This window comes from Dermochelys coriacea, chromosome 19 (assembly GCF_009764565.3).
Source record: "Dermochelys coriacea isolate rDerCor1 chromosome 19, rDerCor1.pri.v4, whole genome shotgun sequence".
Lineage (NCBI taxonomy): Eukaryota > Metazoa > Chordata > Testudines > Dermochelyidae > Dermochelys > Dermochelys coriacea.
Genome location: NC_050086.2, coordinates 19,563,916 through 19,591,524, shown reverse-complemented (window position 1 = coordinate 19,591,524; position 27,609 = coordinate 19,563,916). Strand labels below are relative to the sequence as shown.

Here is a 27,609-nt window from a genome sequence, read left to right as displayed (position 1 = left end):
CCCATTCATCTGCTTTCACCATATCCCTGTAAAGTTGGACAACGCTACAACTGAATTCTACATCAACAAGCAAGGGGGAGCAAGATCTGCCTCCCTGTGTGCAGAAGCAGTCAGCCCCTGGAATTTGTGTCAGCAATCACATCACCCTGTCAGTAGCCTACCTTCTGGGGAAGCAGACTTCCTCAACAGACACCTCGCACTTGACCATGGGTGGCAACTTTGCTACGTGATGCTGCACAACATTTTTCACTCTGTGGGGAACCTGAACTAGAGATGTATTAGTTTCTCAAACAGACAATAATTGCACCCCATATTGCTTCAGAAGAGCCCTAGGTCATTGCTCCCATTGTGATGCTTTGCTTCTTACCTGGTCAGACCAGTTCAACTATGCCTTACTTCTGCTGTTGCTTCTGCCACAAGTTCTATGCAAGTTCCGACTGGACAGAGTGAGGGTCATCTTGATCGCTGCCTTCTGACCCAGACAGTTCTGGTTCCCCAACCTCCTGCTTATGTCATCTTGCCCACCAATTATACTTCCGACATTTCCCAAGCTCCTGACCCACTGCAACAGCAAGATCAATGTCCCAGAGGTCTCTGGAAGTCGCAGAAACCATGACCTCCATGACATAATCTTAGCCTTAATTATAGATGGGTGCCAAAGGAGTCTGTCATCCTGTTCTCTAGTGGTGTTTGGTGTCCTGCAGCAGACACCAACTAGTACCCCATCTTGTGCTTTATCTATTAGGACGTTGATCTATAAGCATTCAACATCATTTGCTTCTGAGTTGTTAGTGACACAGAAATGGGTGTAATGCCATTTTTGACAGAGTTCCACTCTCCCTCCCGTCTTACCCACACAGTCCTTCCAGCCTCTTTGCTCAAGTTTCTTTCAGTTGAATTCTTTGATCAGCCAGAACTCGTTATCTTAACTCCTTCTTGTGTTGAATGCCTTCATCTTTGCAAGGAAAGGCCATTCTCCATAAGCCAACAACAAAATTGCTCACATCATGTATTGTGAAAATATAGTTTCTCTAAATCTCTCCTCTCTTTTTCCATTGTTCATGTAGGTCCACAATACATCCTGTATCTAGGGAACAACTAATGAATTGGATAGCTAACTGCATTCCAGCATGCTGTGGAATTGCTGCTTGTGGTTCCATAGTTGAGTTTTGCACCTACCTGGGATTCACGCGCTTGGTTAGGTATGAAGAATATAGAATGTACTTCTCAAAATTACAGCACTTACTCTTTTTAAGTATAGAATGTATTTTCTGAGAATTTACAAGTAAATTGGTTAATTAGTTTAGGAATTAAAATTAATGGGTACTTTTAAGAAGCTCAGCACTCTTTTCCTAGATCTGAACAGAACACAGATGCTTCACACTTCTATTATTTGTAATAATGTACCACCTTAGATTCCTAGTCATGGACCAGGACCTCACTGGACTAGGTATTGTACAAACACAGGACAGAGATGGTCCCTGCCCCAGAGAGCTTACAGCCTAAGCTCATTTATAGTTAACTGAGTGAGATCTCACATGGGCTACATTTTGAAGAATTTATTTTCAGGATTATTGATTATTTTTTCAGCAATTCTTCATAACTGAAAGTTTCTCTTTCAGTAAGGGCTGACGAATCATCTTCTGCTATAGAAAATTCCATAAAAAACAGCCGTTTATCAAATTGGCTGACATCGCTCATTGTTCTCAGGGGAGTGAGGTCATAACTTGTCCACAGTTGGGTGGATCTCTTGAGAAGGGCATCTATCCTCCTTTGTTCTCAATGGGACAGAGGCTATAGGCAGGTCTTAGCAAAGATGGCTGGCTCTCCCCCCCCCCCCCATGGGAACAATGGTAATCAGAACCATTTTGAATGAGAGCACCTTAACTGAGGCCTGCTATGGATATGCTCTCATTGAAAATAGAGGAAGACTTCTCATTTTAAGAGGGCAATTCTCCGTGCATTTCTAGGAAGATTTTTAAGCACCAGCCTCAGCTGACAGAAACTTTTAGATATGAAAAATAATGGTAGACAATACCATTAATCCTAAATCTCTCATTTCAAAAGCTGTCCAATGTACTGTACCAAGTCTACTCAGCAGAGAGGAGAGTAAGAGTAACTGGGTCGGGGACTGCCCCGTAATAACACAAGGGGAAAAAATAATCAAATGTGTCTTTTTTTTTCAAATCCATTTCAATTTTGGACAAAATACACTGAAATGTGTCTCTCATATTGGTAAGGCATGGCATTGCTATGGGGGAAGATTGTGTGAGTACACTGTGCATTTTTTAACTCGGCATATTGGGATTTTCGAGTTAAGGGTAAATTTAGAATTTACTACGTGTATAATGCTTGATTTGGGAAAAATTGTAGCATCCTAGTAATGTATTTTATCCTCAGTTACTTACTTGTACTCTCAACCTTACTTCTGTCTTCAGGTAATGTGTCTGGGAATATAAATAGGTTTACAGCTTCAGTTCTAGAACATCTTGAAGCCTGTTCCCTCAGAATTTGTGGAGTGTGTATAGCATGCTTTATGTAGATTCCTGTAACTAAGATCTATAAATACAAATCTTGTTCAGTGCAAATCTCCAATTACCATTAATATTGCAAATACAGTCTAATGGAGCTAGGCTTCCAACTCATTAAAAGTCAATGGGATTTGAGTGCCTAATGCCTAGGCATATTAGAAAATGGTACTCCAAATCAGTTCTGTGCTTTGGTAAGGCTGTCATAACTCAAAGCCACACAAGCTAGTTTCCATGAAGAGAGCGTCCAGTGTGGAAGTATTTCATGAAGGACAAAATAAAGGTGTTCCGAGTTCTGTACACTACTGTATTGGCTTTATAGAACTACGCTCATCCCTCTTTCACCATGCTTATGTCCAGAATTGCTGCTTGCAGGTAGGTGATCAGGAACTTTGAGGTAGGGTTGTGTTCTGTTGTGTTCTTCATATTCTTGGCCTCATCTATTGAGGAAGACTGGGCTTTTAAAGGCAATCTTTTTGCTGTATTTCACTCACTGCAAAGTCAACTTTTTTCTTTCCCTTTTTATATTTTTCTAGTGATGTTTATTTATCATCAAGGGACAGACAGATACTTGACTGGCATTTTGCAAATCTAGAATTTGCTAATGCCACACCGCTGTCTACACTTTCACTGAAGCACTGGGACCAGGTACCTAATTCTTTAAAATAGTGCTCATAGATTTAGCACATGCATTTCATTCTGACATATTTTTGTATGTTAGCAAGCATTTCTAAGAGATTTAAATGTCATGTACCTCAGCATTATCCCTTCAACTTTCATTCTAGATTCTACAGGATATTAACAGAGAGATGGCTAGTTCTTATACACGTTTACTGACAGAGTTCCGGAGGGTTCTGCTAATACCCAAACGGACTATAATTAGTTTATACTGTTTTATATTTGCTATAGGAAAATAGTCTATACCAATTATTTTATCAGTAATACAAGGGATTTTCTTCTTGTAATTATGTTAAGTACAGCACTTTAAGTGGAAAAGTTCCCCATTTATTTAACTCTGTACTGATTGATCTGTTTTAGTTATAAACTTATGTATTTTTATATATTTCATTTTAGGATGATGATTTTGAGTTCACGGGCAGTCATCTGACTGTGAGAAATGGATATTCCTGTGTGCCTGTAGCCTTGGCAGAAGGGTTGGACATTAAATTAAATACAGCAGTTCGACAGGTTCGCTACACAGCTTCAGGTAAATTAAGCTCTCTAACTTCAGAAGTTGCACTACCAAGCAGCACTGTCCTTTGACAGTTGCCTCTGTTCCTCACAGGATTCACACACTCCTCACACAATGAGCACAGAGCCATAGAAAAGCAAGGCCTGTAGGGCCTGAACTATTTAGGAAGCTTTAACAGGTTTACAAATTCAGTGTAGTGTAGTGGCTACCACTCTGAAACCTGATTCCATTAATAGTTACTCTTTGTTTGCGGTTGTTTAACCAATTATGTTGCCACTTAATGGTAGTTTGTCAAGCCTGCATTTCTCCAGTTTACTTACCAGAATGTGATGTGGGACTGTGTCAAAAGCCTTCCTGAAATCCAGGTATATTATGTCCACAGCATTCCCCCCTATCCACCATATCAGTTACCCTGTCAAAGAAGGAAATCAGTTTGGTTTGGCATGATTTGTTCTTGGTAAATCCATGCTGGCTGCTAGTGATTACTCCTATATCCTCCAGGTTTCACAAATTGAGTGTTTTATACATTGCTTCCCAGGTATCAAAGTCAGGCTGACTGGTCTAGAGTTCCCCGGCTCCTCCTTTTTGTCCTTTTTAAAGATTGGCACTATGTTAGCTCTTCTCCAGTCTTCCAGGACTTCTCCTGTCATCCATGAATTTATAAATATTATTGCCAGTGGCTCTGTGATTTTTTTTTTTTCAGCTAATTCCTTCAGTACCTTCAGGTGAATAGCATCCAGCCCCACTGATTTGAATTCATTCAAATTGCTCAGAAGATCTAACGTTTTCTTTACATAGCCCGATCTGCATCCCTTCCCCTTTATTGTCTATTGGATGATTCACTAATCATCCAATCACATTATTTTTTGTGAGACGGCTGAAGCAAAGTACACATTGAACAGCTTTGCCTTCTTATCTTTCATTAGCAGCACACCTTTTCCAATGAGTAGCGGGCCTACACCATCCCTGATCTTTCTTTTTTGTCTGACATATTTGAAGAACCTCTTCTTGTTACCTCTAATATTTCTTGCCAGTTGCAACTTAATCTTTGCCTTGGCTTTCCTGATTTCTGTCCTCTTATGGGAGGTGTTTAAAGTTAACCTTTCTCATCTGACTTCTTGATTCTGTACCAATTCAAAGAATGTTGTGATTTCAAGGAGATATTTTGAGTTCTGAGACCTTTTTGGGTGAAATCCTTGGATTCTACTGCACAGTCAAAGCATTATTTTGGAGAAAGTAATGTTGGTCCCAAAGCATCCTTAGTTCCAGACCTGTTTGATCAAGCTGACCAACTTTCCCCTGAGGCCTGTATCCCTCCCTTCCTGAAGGGCAAGCAGCATAGTTTAAATCTGTTACCAAGCAGTATACAGGGCATGAGGTGCTACAGATCCTGTAATGGGTCAGCTCAGATATGTAATGCTGATTCAAAAGCTCCAGGGATAGAGTGTGTCATTCTTGGTTTCACAGGTTCAGGTTCTGTGGCCTTTGCATTGGTTATTACGAATCTTCCTGTTATTTTTGGATCATAAAAAGAAAAGGAGTATTTGTGGCACCTTAGAGACTAACAAATTTATTTGAGCATAAGCTTTCGTGAGCTACAGCTCACTTCATCGGATGCATTTGGTGGAAAATACAGTGGGGAGATTTATATACACACACAGAGAACATGAAACAATGGGTTTTATCATACACACTGAAGATTAGGATTGGAAGAGACCTCAAGAGGTCGTCTAGTCCAACCCTCCGCTCAAAGCAGCACCAACCCAACTAAATCATCCCAGCCATCCCCCTAGGTAACCCACTCCAATGCTTCACTGCCCTCCTAGTGAAATAGTTTTTCCTAATATCAAACCTAGACTTCCCCTACTGCAACTTGAGACCATCGCTTCTTGTTCTGTCATCTGCCACCACTGAGAACAGCCTAGCTCCATCCTTTTTGGAACTCCCCTTCAGGTAGTTGAAGGCTGCTATCAAATCCCCTCTCTCTGAGGGTGGCTTTGGAGCTATTGGGTTCCTCAGATCCATTGCCGGTTTCAAGTCAAAATATGTCACCTGTTATCAGTCCTTTGCCTTCTGGGAGGAGAAGTCCCTTGTTTCCAAGTGTGACAGAATGCACTTAGCATTCACACCTTACTACTGTAATAATCTTTGTGCAAAATATGCCTTATAAAGTATCATTTAAAAGCTAATAACTTGCCGGTCAATCTCATCATCGAGAAATGTAAGTAACAACATTGTTTGTGAAGTTATAAAATTCCCCTGTATGATGATGATAGCACATGTTCCAAACCCCACAGCCCTGCCCAGGCAGAAGTCAGTATACAGGTCTGTCCTGAGCAAAGGAATGTGTGTTTGACTTAATTTGCATTTAAACAATCATCAAGCAGAAAGAAGGAAGGGAGGAAACCTGCATGTAAGCATACACAGGTGAAAGAACCCAGAGGAAGCATCTTCCATCCTAGATAAATTTTCCAGCTAAGAATAAGGAGACATGCTTTTCAAAAGAAGGAGTGAAGCTATTAAAAAGGAGGGGGCAAACACCAAGTTACTTCTCTTTCTCCCTGTCCATCTCCCTCTTTGCACCTGAGAAGACAAAAGAAACAGCCATTGAACTCTGGGGGAGCGGTTTGGAAGTCCTTGAAGTATGCGGTGAGAAACTTAGCTTTGGATCTAATATAGTTTGAATCTAAGGCCTGGTCTACATTGGGAGGGGATCGATCTAAGTTACGCAACTTCAGCTACATGAATAACATAGCTGAAGTTGACATACTTAGACCTACTCACTGCGGTGTCTTCATTACAGTGAGTCGACTGCTGCCGCTCCCCCACTGACTCTGCCTGCGCCTCTCGCGGTGCTGGAGTGCAGGAGTCGACGGGAGAGAACTTGGTAGATTATCGCGTCTAGACTAGAAGCGATAAATCGGCCCCCGCTGGATCGATCGCTGCCCGCCGATTCGGCGGGTAGTGTAGACATACCCTAATATAGTATGGTTGGAAAACGGTTTCCAGAGAGTAGTTATCAGTAGTTAACAGTCAAGCTGGAAGGGCATATTGAGTGTGGTCCTGCAGGGATTGGTCCTAGGTCTGGTTCTGTTCACTATCTTCCTAAATGGTTTAGGTAATAGTACAGAGAGTATAATTATAAAGTTTGCGGATGATACCAAGCTGGGAGGAGTTAAAGGACTTTAGAGGATAGGATTAAAATCCAAAATGATCTGGACAAACTGGAGAAATGGTCTGAAGAAAACAAGATGAAATTCAATAAGGAAAAATGCAAACTACTCCGCTTAGGAAGGAACAATCAATTGAGCTCACACAAATTGGGAAATGACTGCCTAGGAAGGAGTACTGCGGAAAGGGATCTGGGGGTTATTGTGGATCACGAGGTAAATATGAGTCAACAGTGTAACACTGTTGCAAAGGAAAAAAAAAGGCAAACTACATTCTGGGATGTATTAGCAGGAGTGTTGTAAACAAGACACGTGAAATAATTCTTCTGCTTCGTTCCAAGCTGATAAGACCTCAACTGGAGTATTTCTGGACACCATATATCATGAAAGATGTGGACAAATTGGAGACACTCCAGAGAAGAGCAACAAAAATTATTAAAGGTCTTAAAAACATGACCTATGAGGAAAGTTTGAAAAAAAATTGGATTTGTTTTGTCTGGAGAAGAAAAGACTGAGGAGGGACATAAGTTTTCAAGTACATAAAAGATTGTTACAGGGGGGGAATTGTTCTTGTTAACCTCTGAGGATAGGACAAGAAGCAAAGGGCTTAAATTGCAACAAGGGAAGTTTAGGTTGGACAATAGGAAAAACTTCCTAACTGTCAGGGTAGTTAAGCCCTCGAATAAATTGCCTCGGGAGATTGTGGAATCTCCATCACTGGAGTTTTTTAAGAACGGGTTAGACAAACACCTGTCAAGAATGGTCTAGTTATTATGTAGTCCTGCCTTGAGTGCAGGCGACTGGACTAAATGACCTATTGAGGTTCTTTCCAGTTCTGCAGTTCTATGATTCTGTTGTTTGTTAGGCACCAGAAGTGTTTTATCTTTGTTTTTCTTGTAACCGTTTCTGACTTCTATGCCTCATTACTTGTATTCACTTAAAATCTCTTTGTAGTTAATAAACTTGTTTTATTATTTTATGTAATCTAGTGTAGAACTGTCAAGCAATTAACAAAATTAATCGCGTGAGTAAACAATAGTATACCATTTATTTAAATATTTTTGAATATTTTCTACATTTTCAAATGTATTGATTTCAATTACAGCACAGAATAGTGTATAGTGCTTACTTTATATTTATTTTTAATTACAAATATTTGCACTGTAAAAAACAAAAGAAATAGTACTGTAGTGCAGTCTCTTTATCATGAAAGTTGAACTTACAAATGTAGAACTATGTACAAAAAATGACTGCATTCAAAAATAAAACAATGTAAAACCTACAAGCCCATTCAGTCCTACTTCAGCCAATCGCTCAGAAAACAAGTTTGGTTACAATTTGCAGGCGATAATGCTGCCCGCTTCTTGTTTAGAATGTCACCTGAAAGTGAGAACAGGTGTTTGCATGACACTGTTGTAGCCGGCATCGCAAGATAATTTACGTGCCAGATCTGCTAAAGATTCATATGTCCCTTCATGCTTCAACCATCATTCCAAAGCACATGCGTCCATGCTGATGATGGATTCTGCTCAATAATGATCCAAAGCAGAGCAGACCGACGCTGTTCATTTTCATCATTTGAGTCAGTTACCACCAGCAGAGGGTTGATTTTCTTTTTTGGTGATTCAGGTTCTGTAGTTTCCCCATCGGAGTGTTGCTCTTTTAAGACTTCTGAAAGCATGCTCCACACCTCGTCCCTCTCAGATTTTGGACTGCACTTCAGATTCTTAAACCTTAGGTAGAATGCTGTAGATATTTTTAGAAATCTCACATTGGTACCTCCTTTGCGTTTTGTCAAATCTGCTGTGAATGTGTTCTTAAAATGAACCTGTGCTGGGTCATCCTCTGAGACTGCTATAACATGAAATATATGGCAGAATGTGGGTAAAACAGAACAGAAGATATACAATTCTCCCCGAAGGAGTTCAATCACAAATGTAATTAACTCATTTTTTAACGAGCATAATCAGCACAGAAGCATATCTGCTGGAATGGTGGCTGAAGCATGAAGGGGCATACGAATGTTTAGCATATCTGGCACGTAAATACCTTATAATGTCAGCTACAAAAATGCCACGTGAATGCTTCTTCTCACTTTCATGTGAGGTAAATAAAAAGCAGGCTGTAAATGTAAATGTAAACAAACTTGTTTTCCTTAGCGATTGGCTGAACAAGAAGTAGGACTGAGTGGACTTGTAGGTGCTAAAGTTTTACATTGTTTTATTTTTGAGTGCAGTTATGTAACAAAATCTACATTTGTAAATTACACTTTCACAAAAAAGAGATTGCACTACAGTTCTTGTATGACGTGAATAGAAAAATACGGTTTATTTTGTTTATCGTATTTAAAGTAAATATTTGTAATAAAAAATATCAAGTGAGCACTGTACACTGTTTTCTGTGTTTGTAATATAAATCAAAATATTTTAAAATGTAGAAAAACATTCCAAAAATATTTAATAAATTTCAATTGGTATTCTGTTGTTTAACAGTGCGATTAATTGCGATTAATTTTTTTTAGTTGAGTTAATCGCGTTTTCAGTGTAATCCAGTGTGTTTAATTTAGTGTGTGGGTAACTCCATTTAAGGTGGTAAACCATTGTGTATTATTCCCTTAAAGCTGTGGTTCTCAAACTATGGGTCGCAGTGCTGCATTAACTTGCTGGGGCCTGGGCCTCAAGCCTAAGCCCGAGCCCCACCGCCTGGAACTGAAGCCAAAACCCAAGGGCTTAGATTACAGGCCCCCGCACCCGGGGCTTTTGACTTTGGCCTTCCTGCTTGGGGTGGCGAGGCTTGGGCGTGTTTAGGCTTCTGTATGACCCTCCTGGGGTTGTATAGTAATTTTTGTTGTCAGAAGGGGGTCTCAGTGCAATGAAGTTTGAGAAACTCTGCCTTAAAGGAATAAAGACTAAATATATTTGGACTGTCCAGGAGAGGGCTGAGTAGTAGGTTTTGTACATATTGCGGGGGAAATCTGGGAATGGGAGTGTGGTGGCAACACCCTGCGGAAGTAACCGGGGCTGGTAAAATCCAGTGTGTAACCCAGGTGTGGCTGGTAGGTTGCAGTTACACAGAGACACTCGGAGTGTGTCTTGCACGCTGAAAGGCTGTTTGTGAACGGCCCAGGTAGGAGCTACTGTAGCAAGGCATTTGAAGGCACCCAAAGTTGCAGCGTAGGGGCGAAATGGCCACTCCTCAATGTTCCCTCTAATTTTTTCCATCTATGTGCAGAATACATTTTGTTATGTGCACCGAGGTATGTGGGGATGTGCGCTACCGGTAGAAACAAAAGACCTAGATATAATACATATTTTTAAAAAGTTAAATGGGGATAATTACTCCAGCCAGGACAAGTTAGGCGTTTTAAAATTCACTACTTACAGAATTAAATATAAGTATAAGAGAAATAAAAATTATGAAATGCATAGACCAATCAAAACACTAAGATAACACACTTTGAAATAATAAAACTACAGAGAATATATGTGCTTTGCAGGAAAGTACCAAGTGACAGCAGTAATACAATATGTGTTGGGAGGTGAGTGTGACTGTGAGACGTGTGTGTGTGTGTGTGTGTGTGTGTATGTGTGTGTGAGAGAGAGACTGCGTGTCACTGGCTGCTGGGAAAGTTTCTGAAAGACGCCCTATGCTGTCTCTTTAAGACATTCACTGAAAGCTCTACTGTTCTGACCCGAGCCCCTGTTGTCTCCCCTCCCCGCTCTGCGGAGATGGACACCGGTATAAATGTTTGAGAACCACTGGTCTACTCTGTAGTGACACAATGGGATAGTAGAGTCTGTTATGTTTTTAAAAAACAATTTAATCTGATTTGAGACCACAAATACTAAAATGATCACAATATGGTTATTTCATGATATATAAGAACGGCCATTCTGGGTCAGACCAAAGGTCCATCTAGCCCGATATCCTGTCTTCCAACAGTGGCCAATGCCTCAGAGGGAATAAACTGAACAGGTAGTTATCAAGTGATCCATCCTCTGTTGCCCATTCCCAGCTTCTGGCAAACATAGGCTAGGGACACCATTCCTGCCTGTTCTGGCTAATAGCCATTGATGGACCTATCCTCCATGAATTTATCTAGTTCTTTTTTGAACCATGATGTCACTAGATTGATAGAGTTGATAGAGGATTGTTTGGGTGTTTTTAACTGCATTTTTCACCTTAACATGGTGGATTTCTTATTTTCTTGGGATTCTAATGCTTGGTTTTGGGACATTCCTGTAGTGTATTAATTAATGTTATGTTCAACCGTAATGCCCTTTTAGCATAGCTTGTATCCAGGAATAGAAAGAGAGCCAGGATGAAGAAGAAATAAAAAACATGGGGATATTGTTCGGTTTATGTACAGTGCCCAGCATAACGGGAGTGCTGATCCATACTGTTGTTAATGCTGTGGCGTTGTAAGTGTTGCTGGTCTTGGAGCTCCAGTGTTAGCTGCCCCAGCAGAGAGTGCAGCTTGCTGATTCAGCAGACTTCAGTGTTGTTCATAAAAGAAGACCACAGACTAGGTTTGATGTTGAAGGCACTCAGACAGGTTTATTGTCAGCAAAGCACAGCACTAGCACCCTGTCCAATGGTTCACAGGGATACTAATACATACATGCTATTGACAAGGTAAAGGTTCAGTCAGCATAACAGGATGCTGTGCCTTAGACTGATATAAAGTTGCCCCTCCTGTGACTTCTTAATTTGTACATTGATACAAGCAAATTACATATTACACTCCTGGAGGCTAGTTACCACCTTTATATCTTGTAGCTCAGGGGTGGGCAAACTTTTTGGCCCAATTACCACATAGGGGTGCAAAACTGTATGGAGGGCTGGGTAGGGAAGGCTGTGCCTCCCAAACAGCCTGGCCCCTGCCCCCTATTCACCCCCTCCAACTTCCCGCCCCCTGACTGCCCCTTCCTGGGACCCCCTGCCCCAATCCGTCCCTCGCCCCCAGGATCCCACCCCTGTCCAACCCCACCTGCTCCCTGTACCCTGACTGTCCCGACCTATCCACACCCCCGCCCCCTGACAGCCCCCCCGCCAGGACTCCCACGCCCTATCCAGTGCCCCCTGTTCCCCGACCATCCCAGAACCTCTGCCCCATCCAACCGCTTCCTGTCTCTGTCCCCTGACTGCCTCCCGGAACCCGCTACCCAACGTTCTTCACTGCCGCGTGCCCCCACCCCCCTTACCATGCCACTCAGAACGGCTGGAGCTCGCAGCCCATGCAGCGGCATGGCTGCGTGAGAGTGGGAACAGCGGGGGAGGGGCCGGGGGCGAGCCTCCTGGGCCAGGAGCTCAGGGACCAGGCAGGACGATCCCACAGGCTATAGTTTGCCCACCTCTGTTATAGCTGCTAGATCAAACAAAACATCCTCATCCATTATCCTGTCATCCCCTCTTTATCTTGACATGGGGTTGGTGTGATGTTGGAATGTGTTAAGTAGGTACTTCAGAGATCTGTGTTTTTGTACCATCCTCTACAAACAGGAATGTGCTTACTTGGTTAGCTGACACCTACCTTGTTACTATTCTGCCAAGGCCTACTGAGGTTCTTACGCTAAGTTATGCCTAGGGCTCCAGCAAGGCTGCTAAACTCTTAGATTGGGCTCTGAGGTAACTATTTGAGAGCCTTTCAGAATAGCAGGCGTGTTAGTCTGTATTCGCAAAAAGAAAAAGGAGTACTTGTGGCACCTTAGAGACTAACAAATTTATTAGAGCATAAGCTTTCGTGAGCTACAGCTACAGCTCACGAAAGCTTATGCTCTAATAAATTTGTTAGTACAGCTCATGAAAGCTTATGCTCTAATAAATTTGTTAGTCTCTAAGGTGCCACAAGTACTCCTTTTCTATTTGAGAGCCGTTTCATTGGAAAGCGACAGCAACAAAATAGGATGATTAAAGAGAATTAAAGGAAGCCAACTCAGCAGGCATAGATGCCACGCTCAAGAAACTTGGTCATTCTCAATACAGTAGAAATCTCCTGTCTTGAATGTGGCAATCACCCACTCTGACCTTCCTTCCACCTTGTCTAGCCTACATAAAATGTTGTAGCTGAAATATCTTCCTGTGACACTGCTCTGCCCATATTATTCCCCCTCTTAAATCTCCATTGGCATCCTGTTTCCATTTGCATCAAGATTAAGGAGTTTCCCACATCTTTGCAGAGCTATGGGGCAGGGAATGTCTTTGTATGTATTTGCTCAGGGTGCACTGCTGTGGAGGCCTTAGTACTCAGTGTTATCTCTAAGCACTATGGTAATACAAGGACTGTTCAGTTATTCAAATACTGAATTCCTTGAATGCTGTTAATGTTGCAGATTCAAGCACTCAAAAATTAGACCATGTCAGAATTAAGGTTATCTGTGCAACCTAAATTCTGTCCCACTGTGCGAATGCCTTATGATAGTCTCCTAAGTATATGATCATGCACTGTTTTTTCCATAGGACCCTGGCTTATTAAATGTCTAAAACCATGCTTTTCCTTACCTTTACCAGGATGCGAAGTGATAGCTGTGAACACCCGCTCCACTAGCCAGACTTTTATTTATAAATGTGATGCTGTCCTGTGCACTCTTCCCTTGGGAGTGTTGAAACAGCAACCACCTGCTGTACAGTTTGTGCCTCCTCTTCCTGAGTGGAAAACGTCTGCTGTGCAGAGAATGGGATTTGGCAATCTTAACAAGGTAACTTGACCGGGAGGGGAAAAGCAGTAGAGGAATTAGTACGATAAATAGATTCTGGAATGCATGATGCTAAGCTGGAGAGCAGCTCCCCCCCTCTTTCTTTCTAGAACCCCATTCTTTGAATTGTGTGAAGAGTCATTTTTGTGCAAAATGTGAGATGCACTGAGCTTGACTTAGGAACACATCTATAAAACGATACCAAACAAATTCTGTCTTTTCCACTTCTACTATAGGAGCTAGAACCTCCTTTATCCTTCTTAAGGTATTTCTCCTCTTTACTGTGTGGCTTTGTAGTGTGCTTCTGGGTACCAGGTGGCATCATAAGTGCAGCATTGAAGCAAAGAACCTCAGTTTACATCTGCTGAAGACCTGTTGGTACACATCCGCGCCACTATGCCTTGATTGTGATCTGGATTGGAAGAACACCTCTTTAAGAGGATAGTTCAGTCCCATGCTGATTAAATCTTTGGTCTCTGTGAGACTGCCAAATGAAACGACAATCAGTGGTGGTTCTTTTGTGTGACGGTCCCTATGTATATTCCACACTTGGGTGCTCATGCGCCTGAGTCTGGACGTTTCCTCCAAGCACTGTCTATTGACTCATATATGCGCAGTGTTTTTCCTCGTGCTTCTGACCAAGGATATAAGGCACAGTGCAGGTCAGCGCCACTCCAGTTCCTTCTTACGGCCCCATGGCCTGAGTCGGAACACCTATTCCTCCTTCGTTCTTATTTCAATAAGAAAGTTGTTCTGTATACCTGTATAAGTGGTTTCACATAGTTGGTGTAGAACCCCTCCCCAGTTGAGGGGAAGAACTCCTCGCTACCTGAGGACCATGCCCAAGTTTCTGGGCTTCAAGAATTGTGTATCCTATACTTGTTCCTTTTCCATCAGTAAGGAGTATCAATGATGCCTCTACTGTCTGGGTGAGGTGAACATCTTGACGAAGTGCAGCCCCTGTAAGTCCTTCCTGCCCAGAACTACAGAGGCTTATGAGCTCTGACTCCATACATTCCTGATGGAAGAGGCTATGAGATCCCGGACTCAATCTGATCCTGACCAGGGATACCCCCCGTACAGTGGCCTCTACTGACTCGTAGTGCCTCACCTAGCATAAGCCATGGTGTGGAGCCATTGGCACAGAAGTCCAAGGACAAGCTCCTCCCCACACAAGTAAGAAACTGTATCTCATAGGCATAAGAGTAGATCCCCACAGCGGACTGCTCATAAGAGAAGTGTTTCCTCCCTGAGCCATGCCAGGTCTGGTGAGATGTTGCATGTGGATCCCATGGAACTGTTGCTAAAGGCTGCCCAACTGGAAGGTAAGGTAAAGAAGAAGCGGGATTCATCAGTAACATGTCAGTGGTGAGACATATGGAGCACCCAACTACGAGTGCGCCCCCTCGTGTTCTATGATTGCCGCCATGTCAATCCTCAGACCAATCAAACTGGGTCCCTCTGTATTCTCAATGGTAACCTCATGGCTCTAGGATGTACGGAGATGTTCCTGACTGAAAGAGGTGTTCCTGCCATACCCATAGTCTCCGCTCCTTTCGTGCCCATCCATTCTCTGGGACATTCCTATGCCTGAGGATGAACTGTTACTCCTGTTGAAGGAGAGGCCCCTTTCCCATCCATCGGATCAGGGCTCCCCACTAGCGCCGTTTCCAATGGACCCATCATCTGACTTGGAGGTGTCCCAGGACATAGCCCTGCCAGTGTCTGTGCCGCAGCACGGGCCCAGAGAGAAAGCCAAGGCAACCATATCTGCCTGGCATAACCCACCCCAGGGAAGCATGGGGTCTGCTGAGGCTGATGGAATCCTCTTTCTGGCCCTACTGGAGCCCCTGGGACCCATACCACAGCTGTCCAGCACCATCACATGGGTCTTATCGTTCCTCCCCTGCTCGCAGCCAGCTCCACTGGTATATGACAAGGAAGATGTGGAATTGGATCTGCCACTGGAGCCTCCTTGTTGCTGGATGAGGGGCTCATCCCTTTGCTGCCCTCTCTGCTGGATGACCACCAGCAATACCAAGAACTGATATCCGTGCATGTAGCAATCTACAAATTCCGCTGGAGGAGGTCCAGTATCCCCAACGTCATCTCCTGGATATCCTTCAGCCACAGGGACCATCCAGGGTAGCCCTTCCTGTAAATGAGGCCATACTGGAATAGACCAGAATGGTTTGGCACATGCCCATATCATGTGCCCCAAACCCCATGCCAGCCAAAGGGACTGATTTCCTGGTTTTGCACCCAGCCCCTAATTCACTCGTGGTGCAAACAGTTGCGGAGCAGGCTTGACAACACCCACAAAAGTCCACCCCTCTAGACAAGGAGTTGAAAATGTTGACCCTCCTAGGCAGGAAGGTCTTTTCCTCTGCGGGGTTTGCAGTTTTGTGTAGCCAACTACCAGGCATTGTTGACTAAGTATGATTTCAACCCCTACAGCAGGCTGGCAGAGTTTAAGGACAAGCTCCTGTAGATGACCAGGCCTAATTCCAGGCTTTGGTAGATGTGAGGGGAAACTGGTAGCAAAAGTGGCCCTCAAGGCTGTGGTGGACGCTGCTGACACTGCATCCAATTATCTGGCCACCAGACTAGTTATGCTCAGAGACTCTTGGCTCAAGTCTTCGGATTTCTTGAGGGAGGTCCAAAACACCATGGAGAACCTCCCTTTTGACAAAAACAATCTTTTTAACAACAAGGTGGATAAGTCTCTGCAATCCCTGAAGAACTCATGCTCCACTCTGCAGTCACTGGGAATCTACACCCCAGGAAGAAGCACCAGTCCTTCAGACCATGGCCACCTACCTGTCCTATCAACAGCCACCAGAACCTCGCCGCAAACGACAGAGGTCCCAGAGAGCCCACTTTCTGACCCTGGCCTCTGCCACCTCCTCAAACCTCTCTCAGCTGTAGGCAAAGAGTCAATTTTGACATGCAGGTTAGGACCCACAAACCAACTGTGATGCCACATACTTTGTCTCCTGTCATCTTTGGCAGCCTTCTTAACCTCTTTTCCCATAGTTGGGGCAAGATCCCTGTGGACAGATGGGTACTGGAGATTATCCACCACAGCAACTCCATAGTTTCGTTCCTTAGTGTCTTATCACCCTCCCTCCTGACTCCCTTCAGGGGACCCTGCCCACCAATTTATTTTCTAGAAGGAAGCAGAGCCCTTGCTCCTCAAGGGTGCTATAGATGGTGTCCTTCCTCAATACCAGGGGAGACGTTTCTACTAACCATATTTCTTCATTCCCAAAAAAGGCAGAGGCCCATCCTGGATCTTTGTCAGCTAAATATATTAATCAGAAAGCAGTAATTCCAGGTGGCCACTTTGACATCGATAATTCCCTCCCTCCAGGAGGGAATATGGTTCGTGGCTCTCAACATGAAAGACGCATACTTCCATGTGGACATCCAACAGTCTCCCAGGAAGTTCTTCTGATTTAAAGTGGGGCAACAACATACCAGTTTCGCGTCCTCCCTTTCAGCCTAGTGTCAGCACCGAGGGCCTTTATGAACTTGATCATAGTTGTAGTGGCACAGATGAGATGCCAGGGGCGTACGGTATTCCTGTACCTGAATGTCTAGCTTCTAGTAGAACAATCTCAGCAAGAAGTTCTTGTGATTCAGTCTCTTCAATACCTCCTTTCCTCCTTAGGAGTCTGTTTTATCACCCATGCAGATGATAAACTTTATAGGGGCAAAGCTGGACTCAGTCTCTAAATGAGCCTTCCTTTTGGTGGAACAGTTCTCTGCAATGACTACCCTGATTGCCCACTTTGCCTCTTTCTTTTGGAGCACGTGGTCACCTGCACCTACATGACACCGCTTGTGAGACTTCACCTGCAGCACCTACAAGCCTGGCTTAATTCAACCTGCAACCCAACCAGGGGACCCCATTGACTTCAGGGTCACTGTTCCCTCATACTTTCTGGCCCCTCTCACTTGGTGGTCCGATCTGACCAAGGTCATAAATGAGACCTCTTTCAGCCCTCCCATACTGAGGGCCACCATCATGATGACACTTCCCTTACAGGTTGGGGTGCCCATCTGGACCACACTGCGCAAGGTGAATGAATACCATGGAAATCCACGTTACACATAAACATCCTGGAACTCAAAGCAGTTCATCTCACCTGCAAAGCCTTCCTTCTCCTTATACCAGTGACTTTCAAACTTTTTGTATTGGTGACCCCTTTCACACAGCAAGCCTCTGAGTGTGACCCCCTTCTAAATTAAAAATAGGGTGGGATTTAATTTAATGGAGGCTTGGGATTGTCAGCCTCATGGAACTGACAGCTCAAGACCCCCATGTAACCACCTTGCAACTCCCAGTTTGAGAACCCCTGCCTTATACTCTTTCTCCATATGCAGATCCTATTGGACAACATCAACAAGCAGGGAGGGCAACAAGTCATTCCCTCTGCTCCAAGGCAGTCAGGCTGTGGAATTGGTGTGTCAAGACAAGTCTACACTACAGTGCTACTGCTTGAAGGGGGCTGTAGGCAGTGACTCCCAGGGTGATGCTCTCCTGTTTTCCTGGACAGGTGACCTTCGATGTGCCTTTCTTCCGATTCCCCTTCTGCCTCACTTTCTCCTGAAAGTTGACTGAGATGGGGCCACCATCATTCTCATAGCGGTTTACTGAGCCCAGCAGTTCTAAATCGCAGAGCTCTTGAAGCTCTCCACACAACCACTGTTCAGGCTCTAGTCTTTCCCGGGTCTTCTCATGTAGGACCAAAGGAGACTCGGGTATCCCAGTCCAAACTCCCTTCACCTCACGGCCTGGTGTTTGGATGGACGTCTAACATAGAACATGCATGTTCGGCCCCGGTCCAATGGATCCTTAACCAGAGCAGGAAAGAGTCCACCAGTGGATGAAGTGGCGCCATTTCTTGGAGTGGGTGCACCGCCATCACCTTTCTCTTGACATGGTGACCATCCCAAATGTCCTCAATTATCTCCTCACCCAGAAAACATTGGACTTAGTCTTAGCTCCCTCCATATGCACCTGGCAGCACTTAGTGTCTTCCTTTCCCCACTGGAGGGACGCTCTGTCTTCACATACCCAACAATGGCATGCTTTATGAAAGGCTTGGTCAGGACTTGCCCATCTGCTGTCAAACCCATGCCCCAGTGGGATCTTAACCTTGTCCTCTTAACTGTCAGAGGACCACCCTTCAAACTTATGGCAACCTTTACATGACCCACCTTTCCATGAAAGTTGCATTCCTAGTAGCCATCACTTCAGCCAGGGATGGGGGGGGGTCGGGTCAGTGAGCTAGCAGCCATGATGGCAGACCCTCCCTACACAGTTTTGCACAAGGAGAAGGTTTCACTGTGGTTACATCCCAAATTCCTCCCCAAGGTTGTTTTTGAATTCCATCTCAACCAATCAATCCACTTACCTGTATTCTTTCTGAAACCATATGCCTCTGCGAACTACAAGAAGCTACGCTCCCTCAATGTCAGACATGCCCTGGTATTCTACCTACAAAGAACTAGGCCTTTTAAAAAGTCTGAGACTTTGTTGCCATGGCAGAAAGATCAAGGAGCCAAGCCATATCCTCACAAAAGATCTCTTAAGTGGGTCTCAGGTTGCATACTTAATGCTACAAGATATCAATCCTCCTGCCTCCTGGGGATGTTTCAGCTCACTCTACATGGGCACAGGACGCTTCCATGGCTGTGTTGTCAGACGTCCCATTGGAGGATATTTGTGAATTGTCCACTCATTTACAGCACGCTATGCGCAAGCAGCCATGCCATGGATGCAGCAGTAGGATAGGCCATCTTGCAAATCGCTCTGCCATCAGCCTCTTCACACCCACCTCCACACTGAAACTAGGGCCCTACCACGGACTGTGAAGTCTGGTCTTTTGTGTGCTTTTATCCTATACAGATTTCATGTGGGAGACCAGCATTTCTCAGTTGGGGTCCCTGACCCAAAGGGAAGTTGCGGGGGGAGAGGGAGTGTCAGGGTATTGCCACCCTTACTTCTGCGCTGCCTTCAGATCTGGAGAGCGGTGGCTGTTGGTCAGGCACCCAGCCCTGAAGGCAGCAACCCCTCCCTCCCCCCCACAGCAGCGGCACAGAAGTAAGCATGGCAATACCATACCAGGCCATACTTACTTTTGCACTGCTGCTGGCGGCAGCTCTGCCTTCAGAGCTGGGTTCTCTGTCAGGAGCCACTGCTCTCCAGCTGCCCAGCTCTTAAGGCAGCACTGCCATCAGTAGCAGTGCAGAAGTAGGGGTAGCAGTACCACAACCCCCTTTAAAATAACCTTGCAACAATCCCCCTCTACCCCCTGCAACTCCTTTTTGAATTGGATCCTTACAATTACAACACCGTGAAATTTCAGATTTAAAGAGCTGAAATCAAGAAATTTACCATTTTAAAAATCCTGTGACCGTGAAATTGACCAAAATGGACTGTGAATTTGATAGGGTTCTGCTGATCACTCCTCGCAAGGCATCCATGTGGAACCATCACTCAAAGACGAAAAGGAGGTTACTTACTGTAGCTGGACGTTCTTTGAGATGTGTGGTTCCTATTTGTATTCCACTACCTACCCTCCTTCCCCTCTACTTCGGACTTGGTTACATTGCATTAAGAGGGGAACTAGAGTGGCATCAACCTGTACCGCTCCTTGTACCCTCGGTTGGAAGCACAAGGAAAGACACTATGCTGGTCAACGGACGCTGTGTGGAGGAAACTTCCCAGACTTGGGCACATAGTGCATGTGCGTACCACGTTTGGAATACAGAGAGGGACCACGCATCTTGAAGAATCTCCAGTTACAGTAAGTTTCCTCTTTTAGATGGAGATTTTTCAAATGTACGTAACTGATTTGGGGGCATGTATTCAATTGGCATGTTCTACATATGCCACTTAATAGCGAGTTTGAGGTAAGATGAAAGTCTGTATCTCATTGCAGTGAAGATTACTCCTGGGGGAATTCTGAACCAAAAAATTAAAAATTCTGCTAACATTTTAAATTTCTGTGTATTTTATTTGTCAATATAACACAATATAATCACTCTAGTTTAAATTATTTTGGTAATTTTATTTCAAAATACCTGTCAACAAGTATGTCAGCAATATAGATAATAACAAAAAAGATCCCCCAGGAGTAGAGAGTTAAAGAAACTCCTATGATAACAGTTCTCAACCAGCGGTCTGGGGCCCCCTGGGGGGCTGTGAACAGGTTTCAGGGAGTCTGCCAAGCAGGACCGGCATTAGACTTGCTGGGGTCCAGGGCGGAAAGTTGAAGCTCCGCTGTGTGGGGCAGAAGCCCAGGGCCCCAAGCCCCACTACACGGGGCTGAAGCCGAAGCCTGACCAACTTAACTTCACAGGGCCCCCTTTGGCATGGGGCCTCTGACAATTGCCGTGCTTGCTACCCCCAAACACCAGCCCTGGCTTTTATATGCAGAAAACCGGTTGTTGTGGCATGGGTGGGCCATAGAGTTTTTATAGCATGTTGGGTGTGCCTTGGAAAGAAAAAGGTTGAGAATACCTGGACCCAGCTCCTTTACTGTCCCACTGGGGGACACGGTGCGATGCAGCTCTGCCCTTCCTCAGCCTTTGCCAGAGCTGGGTCTCATGGGCCCTCTCCTATCACCAGGAGAATGAGGTTCAAGCTGAACAGCCACGGTGTGCAGAGCCTACATCCCCACTGGGCTGGGCACTCCACTCACTGCGATCTGGGTTCTGCAGAGATCAGCAGCCCCTAGTGGCAACCAGTAGCTCTGCAGCCCCAAATCTACAGGGAAAACATGGAAATCTGCATAAATTCTGAATTGTGCAGTAATGCAGAATTCCCCCAGGAGTAGAAGATGCACCTCTGTAATGGGAAAATTAAAACTTAATTGTGATCCTTTATAATATTTCCAGGACATTGTAAAATGTGGTAAAAATAGGTGAGACCTTTTCATACTGAAGGATCCCCACTGAATTTCAAATTTGTCTTGCTTCTCCCCTCTTGGACAGATCACAGTCGGAAGGCAGAGGATCTTCCGCTATGTTCCTGAGCTGTTTTGGACAAAAGATTCTTGTCTGTCCCCTTTTTTGGTCACAATCATGCATTCTGCTCATCTGCAGGGATTCAGACTCGCTCAGTAATTTTAATTCCTCTCAACTGCTCTAATCTGGAATCAGATGGCATTTCTGCTTTGGGCTGAAAGATGTTAAATGACCATGAGAAGGTCTGAACACCTGCGGTGAGCATTTACTCTTGCTGAAACTCCAACATACGCAGTCTGGTGGATTGGGAGAGGAGATGTGATTAAAAAGAGAGGTGAGGAAGGCCTGGCAGGTTGCACTGCATACGGAATAGGGTCCCCAGTATCGACTGTCCTTAATCTTAGTTAGAACTGAAAAGACCTAGTTAGGTGTCTTTTGCCCTCTCTGCTGTTGTGGAGTTGTTCGCTATTGTATGTTTGCTCCCTGTCTTGTTTTAAATTTCTCAGGTTTTATTATGCAACCTAATTGATTTCCCTAAATCTAGATGTTTGTTGACTATTAAAATTTCTGCAGACTTAATTTAATGCCTGTAATTGCTAGTTATACCTCCTTGTATCTCCACAATAAGTTCTCTGCCTTTTGGTGTTTTCATCCTTCTAGTATTTGTAGAATCTTACCTTTTGTGTCCCTCCCCCCCTTTTACCTTAATAATCAATTAGCCATGCATTATGTATTTAGCTATTTTAATCATTCATCTCTAGTCTCTCCTTCAAGTCCCCTGATAATTATTGTTGCTCTTCTCTGAACTCCCTCTGATTTGTCAATATCTTTCTAGTAAAGTGATGTCAAGAATTGGGTGCAATTTTTGAGGAAGTCATGCCAGAGCGGTACACAGAGGGAGTTTTATATCCGTATCCTGTGCTATTTGTGTGTGAAGCCCCATTCATATAGCCCCCCCCTTTTTTTTTCTGTTATTTACTATTGGAGAGACATATTTACTTTGCTGTATCTCTGCCCCAGATCTCTGTCAGAATTTACTACTTCCCTCGAGTCCGTGTGTTTCAGATAAGTTTTCCCTAAATGTCTTTATCAGCATTGTTCCAAGCTGCATATTTTTTAATTTTCTTCCCATATTTCAAACCTCTCTCTGTCATTTTGCATTATTTGTCCTCATTGGTGTTTGCATTTACTCCCAATTTAATATCATCTGTGAGTTTAATTACTATATTGTTGACTTCCTCTTCTAAACTATTATGGAAGATAATCTGGTGTTCAGTACTGCCTTCATCCAATCTCTAATTCACTATTTTTCAATGCTTTTGTTGTTTCTCCAGCCAATATCAGTCAACATTGTTCGATGCAAGACTATGAAAATAAATTTTAAGAGCTGTCTTTCAAAATATAACATTAAATTAAATCCCTTACTAAAATTCAAATATAATAACGGCTTTCCTTTCATCTGCTAATTTAGTAATAATTTGGCAAGATCTATTCTGAACAAAATCTTACAGTGCTGTTTATTCTCTAAATATTCAGGCTTAGTGATTTGGGGTACCTCAATTTTTGGGCAAAAAACTTAAGATGCCTTAGAGGAGTCTGATTTTTCAGACAGCACTGACCACCCATCCTCTGAAGTCATAATGGAGTGACACTTGCGCCCATTGGAGCATATCCCCTGTTTAGGGGACTGCCTTCCTGTTATCCAACAGGCTTGGAAACTGACCACCACGGAAAAGTGGGTCATGGAGGTCATAACATCTTACTGTACCATCCGTTTTACATCATGCCCTCTCATCCTCACCTCCTTCCCCATCCCTCTTCAGGACCTGTCTCTCGAGCTTGTGTTAAGACAAGAGTTTGACTCTCTCCTCCAGCTAGAAGCAATAGAACTGATCCCTTCCCCCCTCAAGGCAAGAAGTTCTACTCAAAGTATTTCCTTGTGCCAAAGAAGGAGGGAGGCCGATCTAAGACACTTAAAGCACGTGAAGCCTCAAAAGTTCAGGATGATGACTCTGGCAACTCTAATTCTCTTATTGGAGGAAGGGGATTGGTTTTCAGCCCTGACCTACAAGATACATATTTTTATATATCAATTAAACCCATCACACAAGAAATACTTACACTTTATCATAGGCCAGGATAATTTCCAATACCACCTTAGTTGCCCTCACTTCTGCTTGTAGAGTTGGGTGCATTGGGGCCTTAATGGCAGACCCTTTATGGTATTCTTCAAGGATAAAGTCTCCTTACACCCATCCTAAATTCTTATAGAAAGTTCTATAGGATTTCCACCTTAATCCATCCATCTACCAGTATATTTTCTGAAACCTCATAATTCTCAGCAGGAATCCTATTTGCATACCCTGGATGTTAGAAGAGCTTTGGCCTTCTATTTAGATAGGACCAGGCAATTTTGAAGATCTCTTAGGCTCTTCATCTCCATCATAGATAGAGGCCGGAGATTCTCTGTCTCTACTTAAAGACTGTCAAAATGGATATCTGATTGTATTGTCACTTGTTATGAGACCACAGGTGCTCAGCCCCCTCATACAGTGATAGCACATTTGGCCAGTTCTCAGGCAACATCTTACAACATTACTGAAGAATGTAATAATTTCTGAAATAGGTAGGACCGCTACCTGGTTTCAATAAATACCTTTACCCAACTTTATGCCCTTATCCAGGCTGCCAGATCCGATGCGACCCTCTGTTCTGCAGTATTATCTTTAGTTCTGGATGTTATTCTGAAGCTCCCTCCTCCTCCTATCAGAATACTGCTTGGAAGTCCCCTGAGGTGGAGCACCCATAGGGACACTACTAGAAGAAGAGGTTTCTGACCTTGTGCTCTATCTGTGGTTCTTTGAGATGTGTGTCCTTATGGGTGCTCCACTCCCATCTTCCTTCCCCTCCGCTTTAGAGTGTTCCCTAAGGGATGTTGGGTAGAGAAGGAACTGAGCGTGGTTTGCCCACATACTCTTATATAACCTCGGTATCTGACAGGAGGTGGCTTAGGTTACATGTGTGGGCCCAACAGATGCTGCTACCTGAAAATGTCTGATCAAGGATTGAGAGGCACATGCACATCTGAAGTGGAGCACTCGCAGGAAGAAAAGCAGTTACTGTACAAGGTCAATAACCTCTTCTTGGAAGGAAGTTCTATGGCCTGTGTTATACAGGAGGTCAGACTAGATTTTTCCCAAAGGGACCTTCTGGCCTTGTAATCTATAAATTAAAACAAAATTGAAACACTGCTTTAAAAGGACACAGTTCAGTGGAGGGCAGCACACAACAAGTGAGCAGGAGGCTCCAAGTCACTCTGCCTCCTCTTGTTCTTCTCCCTTTCAGTGTTTAGGGGCTCAGACTCATCAGGTGTGTTAGATGGCTCGAAGAAGCTGAGCTCCCAGGTGCAAGTGTTCTCACTGCTCTGAACTTGGCCCAGGGAGGGGAATGGCATCTGGGAGCATGGCTGTGGAGGTACAGTGAGGAACATATGCTGGCGATCCTAGTACCCTGTATTCTTCTTGGAGTGCTTTCTCGTGTTGATTCCATGATAGGTGTGCACACACCCACATGCACAGTCGTCGGAATTTTTTGCTTTAGCAGTATCTGTAGGGCCAGCCCTGGCGCCCTCTGGAGTCCCACTCTCATGTACCAGTATGTGAGGCGCCGCCGGCCCTATGCCTTGTCAGTTTCTTCTTACTGCTTGTGATGGTTGTCAGAGCACCTTTCCTCTTGTATCCGCAAGTGTGATAGCATTTTTTTCTTCATTACTCACTGTTCTTCTCTTGTACACAGTTTATTTTAGTTAATAAGTAGTGTTAGTTAAGAATACCCAAAAGGACAGGGCATGCCCCAGTTCCCGGGCTTCAAACCATGCTCAGCTTGCCATAAGCTGATGCCGGTTAGCAACCCTCATAACGGCTGCCTGAAAAGGTTGGGGGAGACGCACATAAAGGAGATGTACAGAATTTGCATAAACTTTAGGCCAAGGAACCAGAAAGAGAGGTAAATATGCCTAAAAGCCCTCTTCATGGCGTCTGCACTTCGTCCAGTATCGGAGCCATCCTGCTTTGACTCGACTCTAAGCACATCTGCATTGGTGCGAGTGAAAGAGAGTGGTGAGCAAAGGACCCTGTATGGACCACCTGCCCACCCTGGATCATCATGGGGCCACCTCCACATCGAAACTCCTGAGCCCTCCCAGGGATGCAAAGAAGTTAGACCTTTTTGGGAGAAAGGTTTATTCAACAGCCAGTATCTCCGGGTGTCAAACCATCAGGCCCTGTTGAGGAGATACAATTTTAATTTGTGGGACTCCCTCAGTAAGTTCAAGGACTCCCTTCCACAGGACTCAGTCTGCAGTATGCATCCATTCTGGAGAAGGGCAAGGCAGTGGCTAGAGGCTCTCTCCAGGTGGCGTGGAATGCAGCTGACTCAGCAGCCAGAGTTGTAGCCTCTGCTGTGGTCATGAAGTGCAGTTCGTGGCTGCAATCCTTGGGGTTCTCCCAGGAGATGCAGTTGTCCATTCATTTCAAGGGATGTCGTTCATTTCAGTTGTCTCCCATTTCAAGGGAATGCTCTCTTCTCGAAGCAGACTGATGCTAAGCAGCGCGGCCTGAAGGACTCTCGGACTAAGTTATGTTCGCTGGGCCTTTACACGCCTCAAACTGTTCGGAATCAGTACCGGCTACCTCCACCGCCCAGATCTTGAGGGCTGCTGCGACAAGGCACCAATAAGAGAAAGGAATGGGATAAAGAGTTTAAACGCCGTTGTCGTGCTTCATCCTCCTCGCCTGCCCAGTCTGGTCCTGCCGGGCGGCCACGGCAGGCATTTTGATGGTGCGCTTGCAGACAGTGTCCCAGTCTAACTTCAGAATCTCCCCACCCCCCATTTGTTTTGAACCAGTTGTGTGTCTTCCTGGCTGCATGGGCCTGATTGACATCAGATAGTTGGGTGCTCAACACAATAGCATCGGCCTATACCCTAGAGTTTTCCGCCATCCCTCTTCGGGGACCCTTCTAGGAACTCCTTGTTCAGGAAGTGGAAACCTTCCTATGGCTAGGGGCAGTAGCAGTGGTGAGCTGGAGCCAGTTCTCACCAGTTTGCGCGAACTGGTTGTTAAATTTTGAACCAGTTCTAGAACCAGTTGTTAACCTGCTTCCCTGCAGGGGGCGCTGCGGCTTTGATGGGCTCCGGCCAGGAAGTGATGTAATTCCTCCTCCGGCCGCCGGGGGCACTGCGCTGCAGGAGCCATGTGGGCTGCTGCCTGGCCCTGGGCATGAGCCCTGGTGCTGCTGCTGCTGCTGCTGCTGCTCCCCTGGCCCTGGGGCTCCCGATGCTGCCTGGTGGGTCCCCAGCTGCTCTGCTGGGCCTGGGCTGCATCCTGCTGCTCTCCCCATGAGCAACCACCACCCTGCCCACAGCCAGCCCCCGTCTCCAGCCACTCCCTGCCCTGCCTCCAGCCACCCCCTGTCTCCAGCCACCCCCGCACCACCTGCCCGCAGCCAGCCCCTGCCGTATCCCCTGCCCTGCCCGCAGCCAGCCCCTGTCTCCAGCCACCCCCGCACCCTCTGCCTGCAGCCAGCCCCTGCCACACCCCCTGCCCTGCCTTCAGCCACCCCCGCACTCTCTGCCTGCAGCCAGCCCCTGTCTCCAGCCACCCCTGCCCTGTCTCCAGCCAGCTGCTGCTGCACCCTCTGCCTTGTTTCCAGCCAACCCCTGCCACACGCACCCCCTGCTCTGCCTGCAGCCAGCCCCTACCTCCAGTCAGCCTCTGCCATACCCCTTGCCTGCAGCCAGCCCGTCTCCAGCCACCCCAGTGCCCCCTCCTCTGCCCACAGCCAGACCCTGCTGCATGCACCCCCCTGCCCGCAGCCAGCCCCTGCCACACACACCCCCTGCCCTGTCTCCAGCCAGCCCGTCTCCAGCCACCCGTGCACACCCTGCCTGCAACCATCCCGTCTCCAGCCACCCGTGCAACATGTACCCCTGCCCTGCCCGCAGCCAGCCTCTCTCTAGCCACCCCTGCAGCCCCTGCCGCACG

General features: G+C 45.3%; 1 protein-coding gene across 3 annotated transcripts in view; it reads left to right on the top strand.

Moving 5' to 3' along the window:
- The window catches only part of KDM1A (lysine demethylase 1A), a 173,846-nt gene that overhangs the window by 124,131 nt on the left and 22,106 nt on the right, over window positions 1-27,609 (top strand). For all 3 annotated transcript variants that reach the window (XM_038377500.2, XM_038377495.2, XM_038377496.2), the window contains 3 exons: window positions 3,065-3,176; window positions 3,603-3,735; window positions 13,401-13,588. In XM_038377500.2, the coding sequence (XP_038233428.1) occupies window positions 3,065-3,176; window positions 3,603-3,735; window positions 13,401-13,588 (433 nt within the window). The remainder of the gene's footprint in view (window positions 1-3,064; window positions 3,177-3,602; window positions 3,736-13,400; window positions 13,589-27,609) is intronic.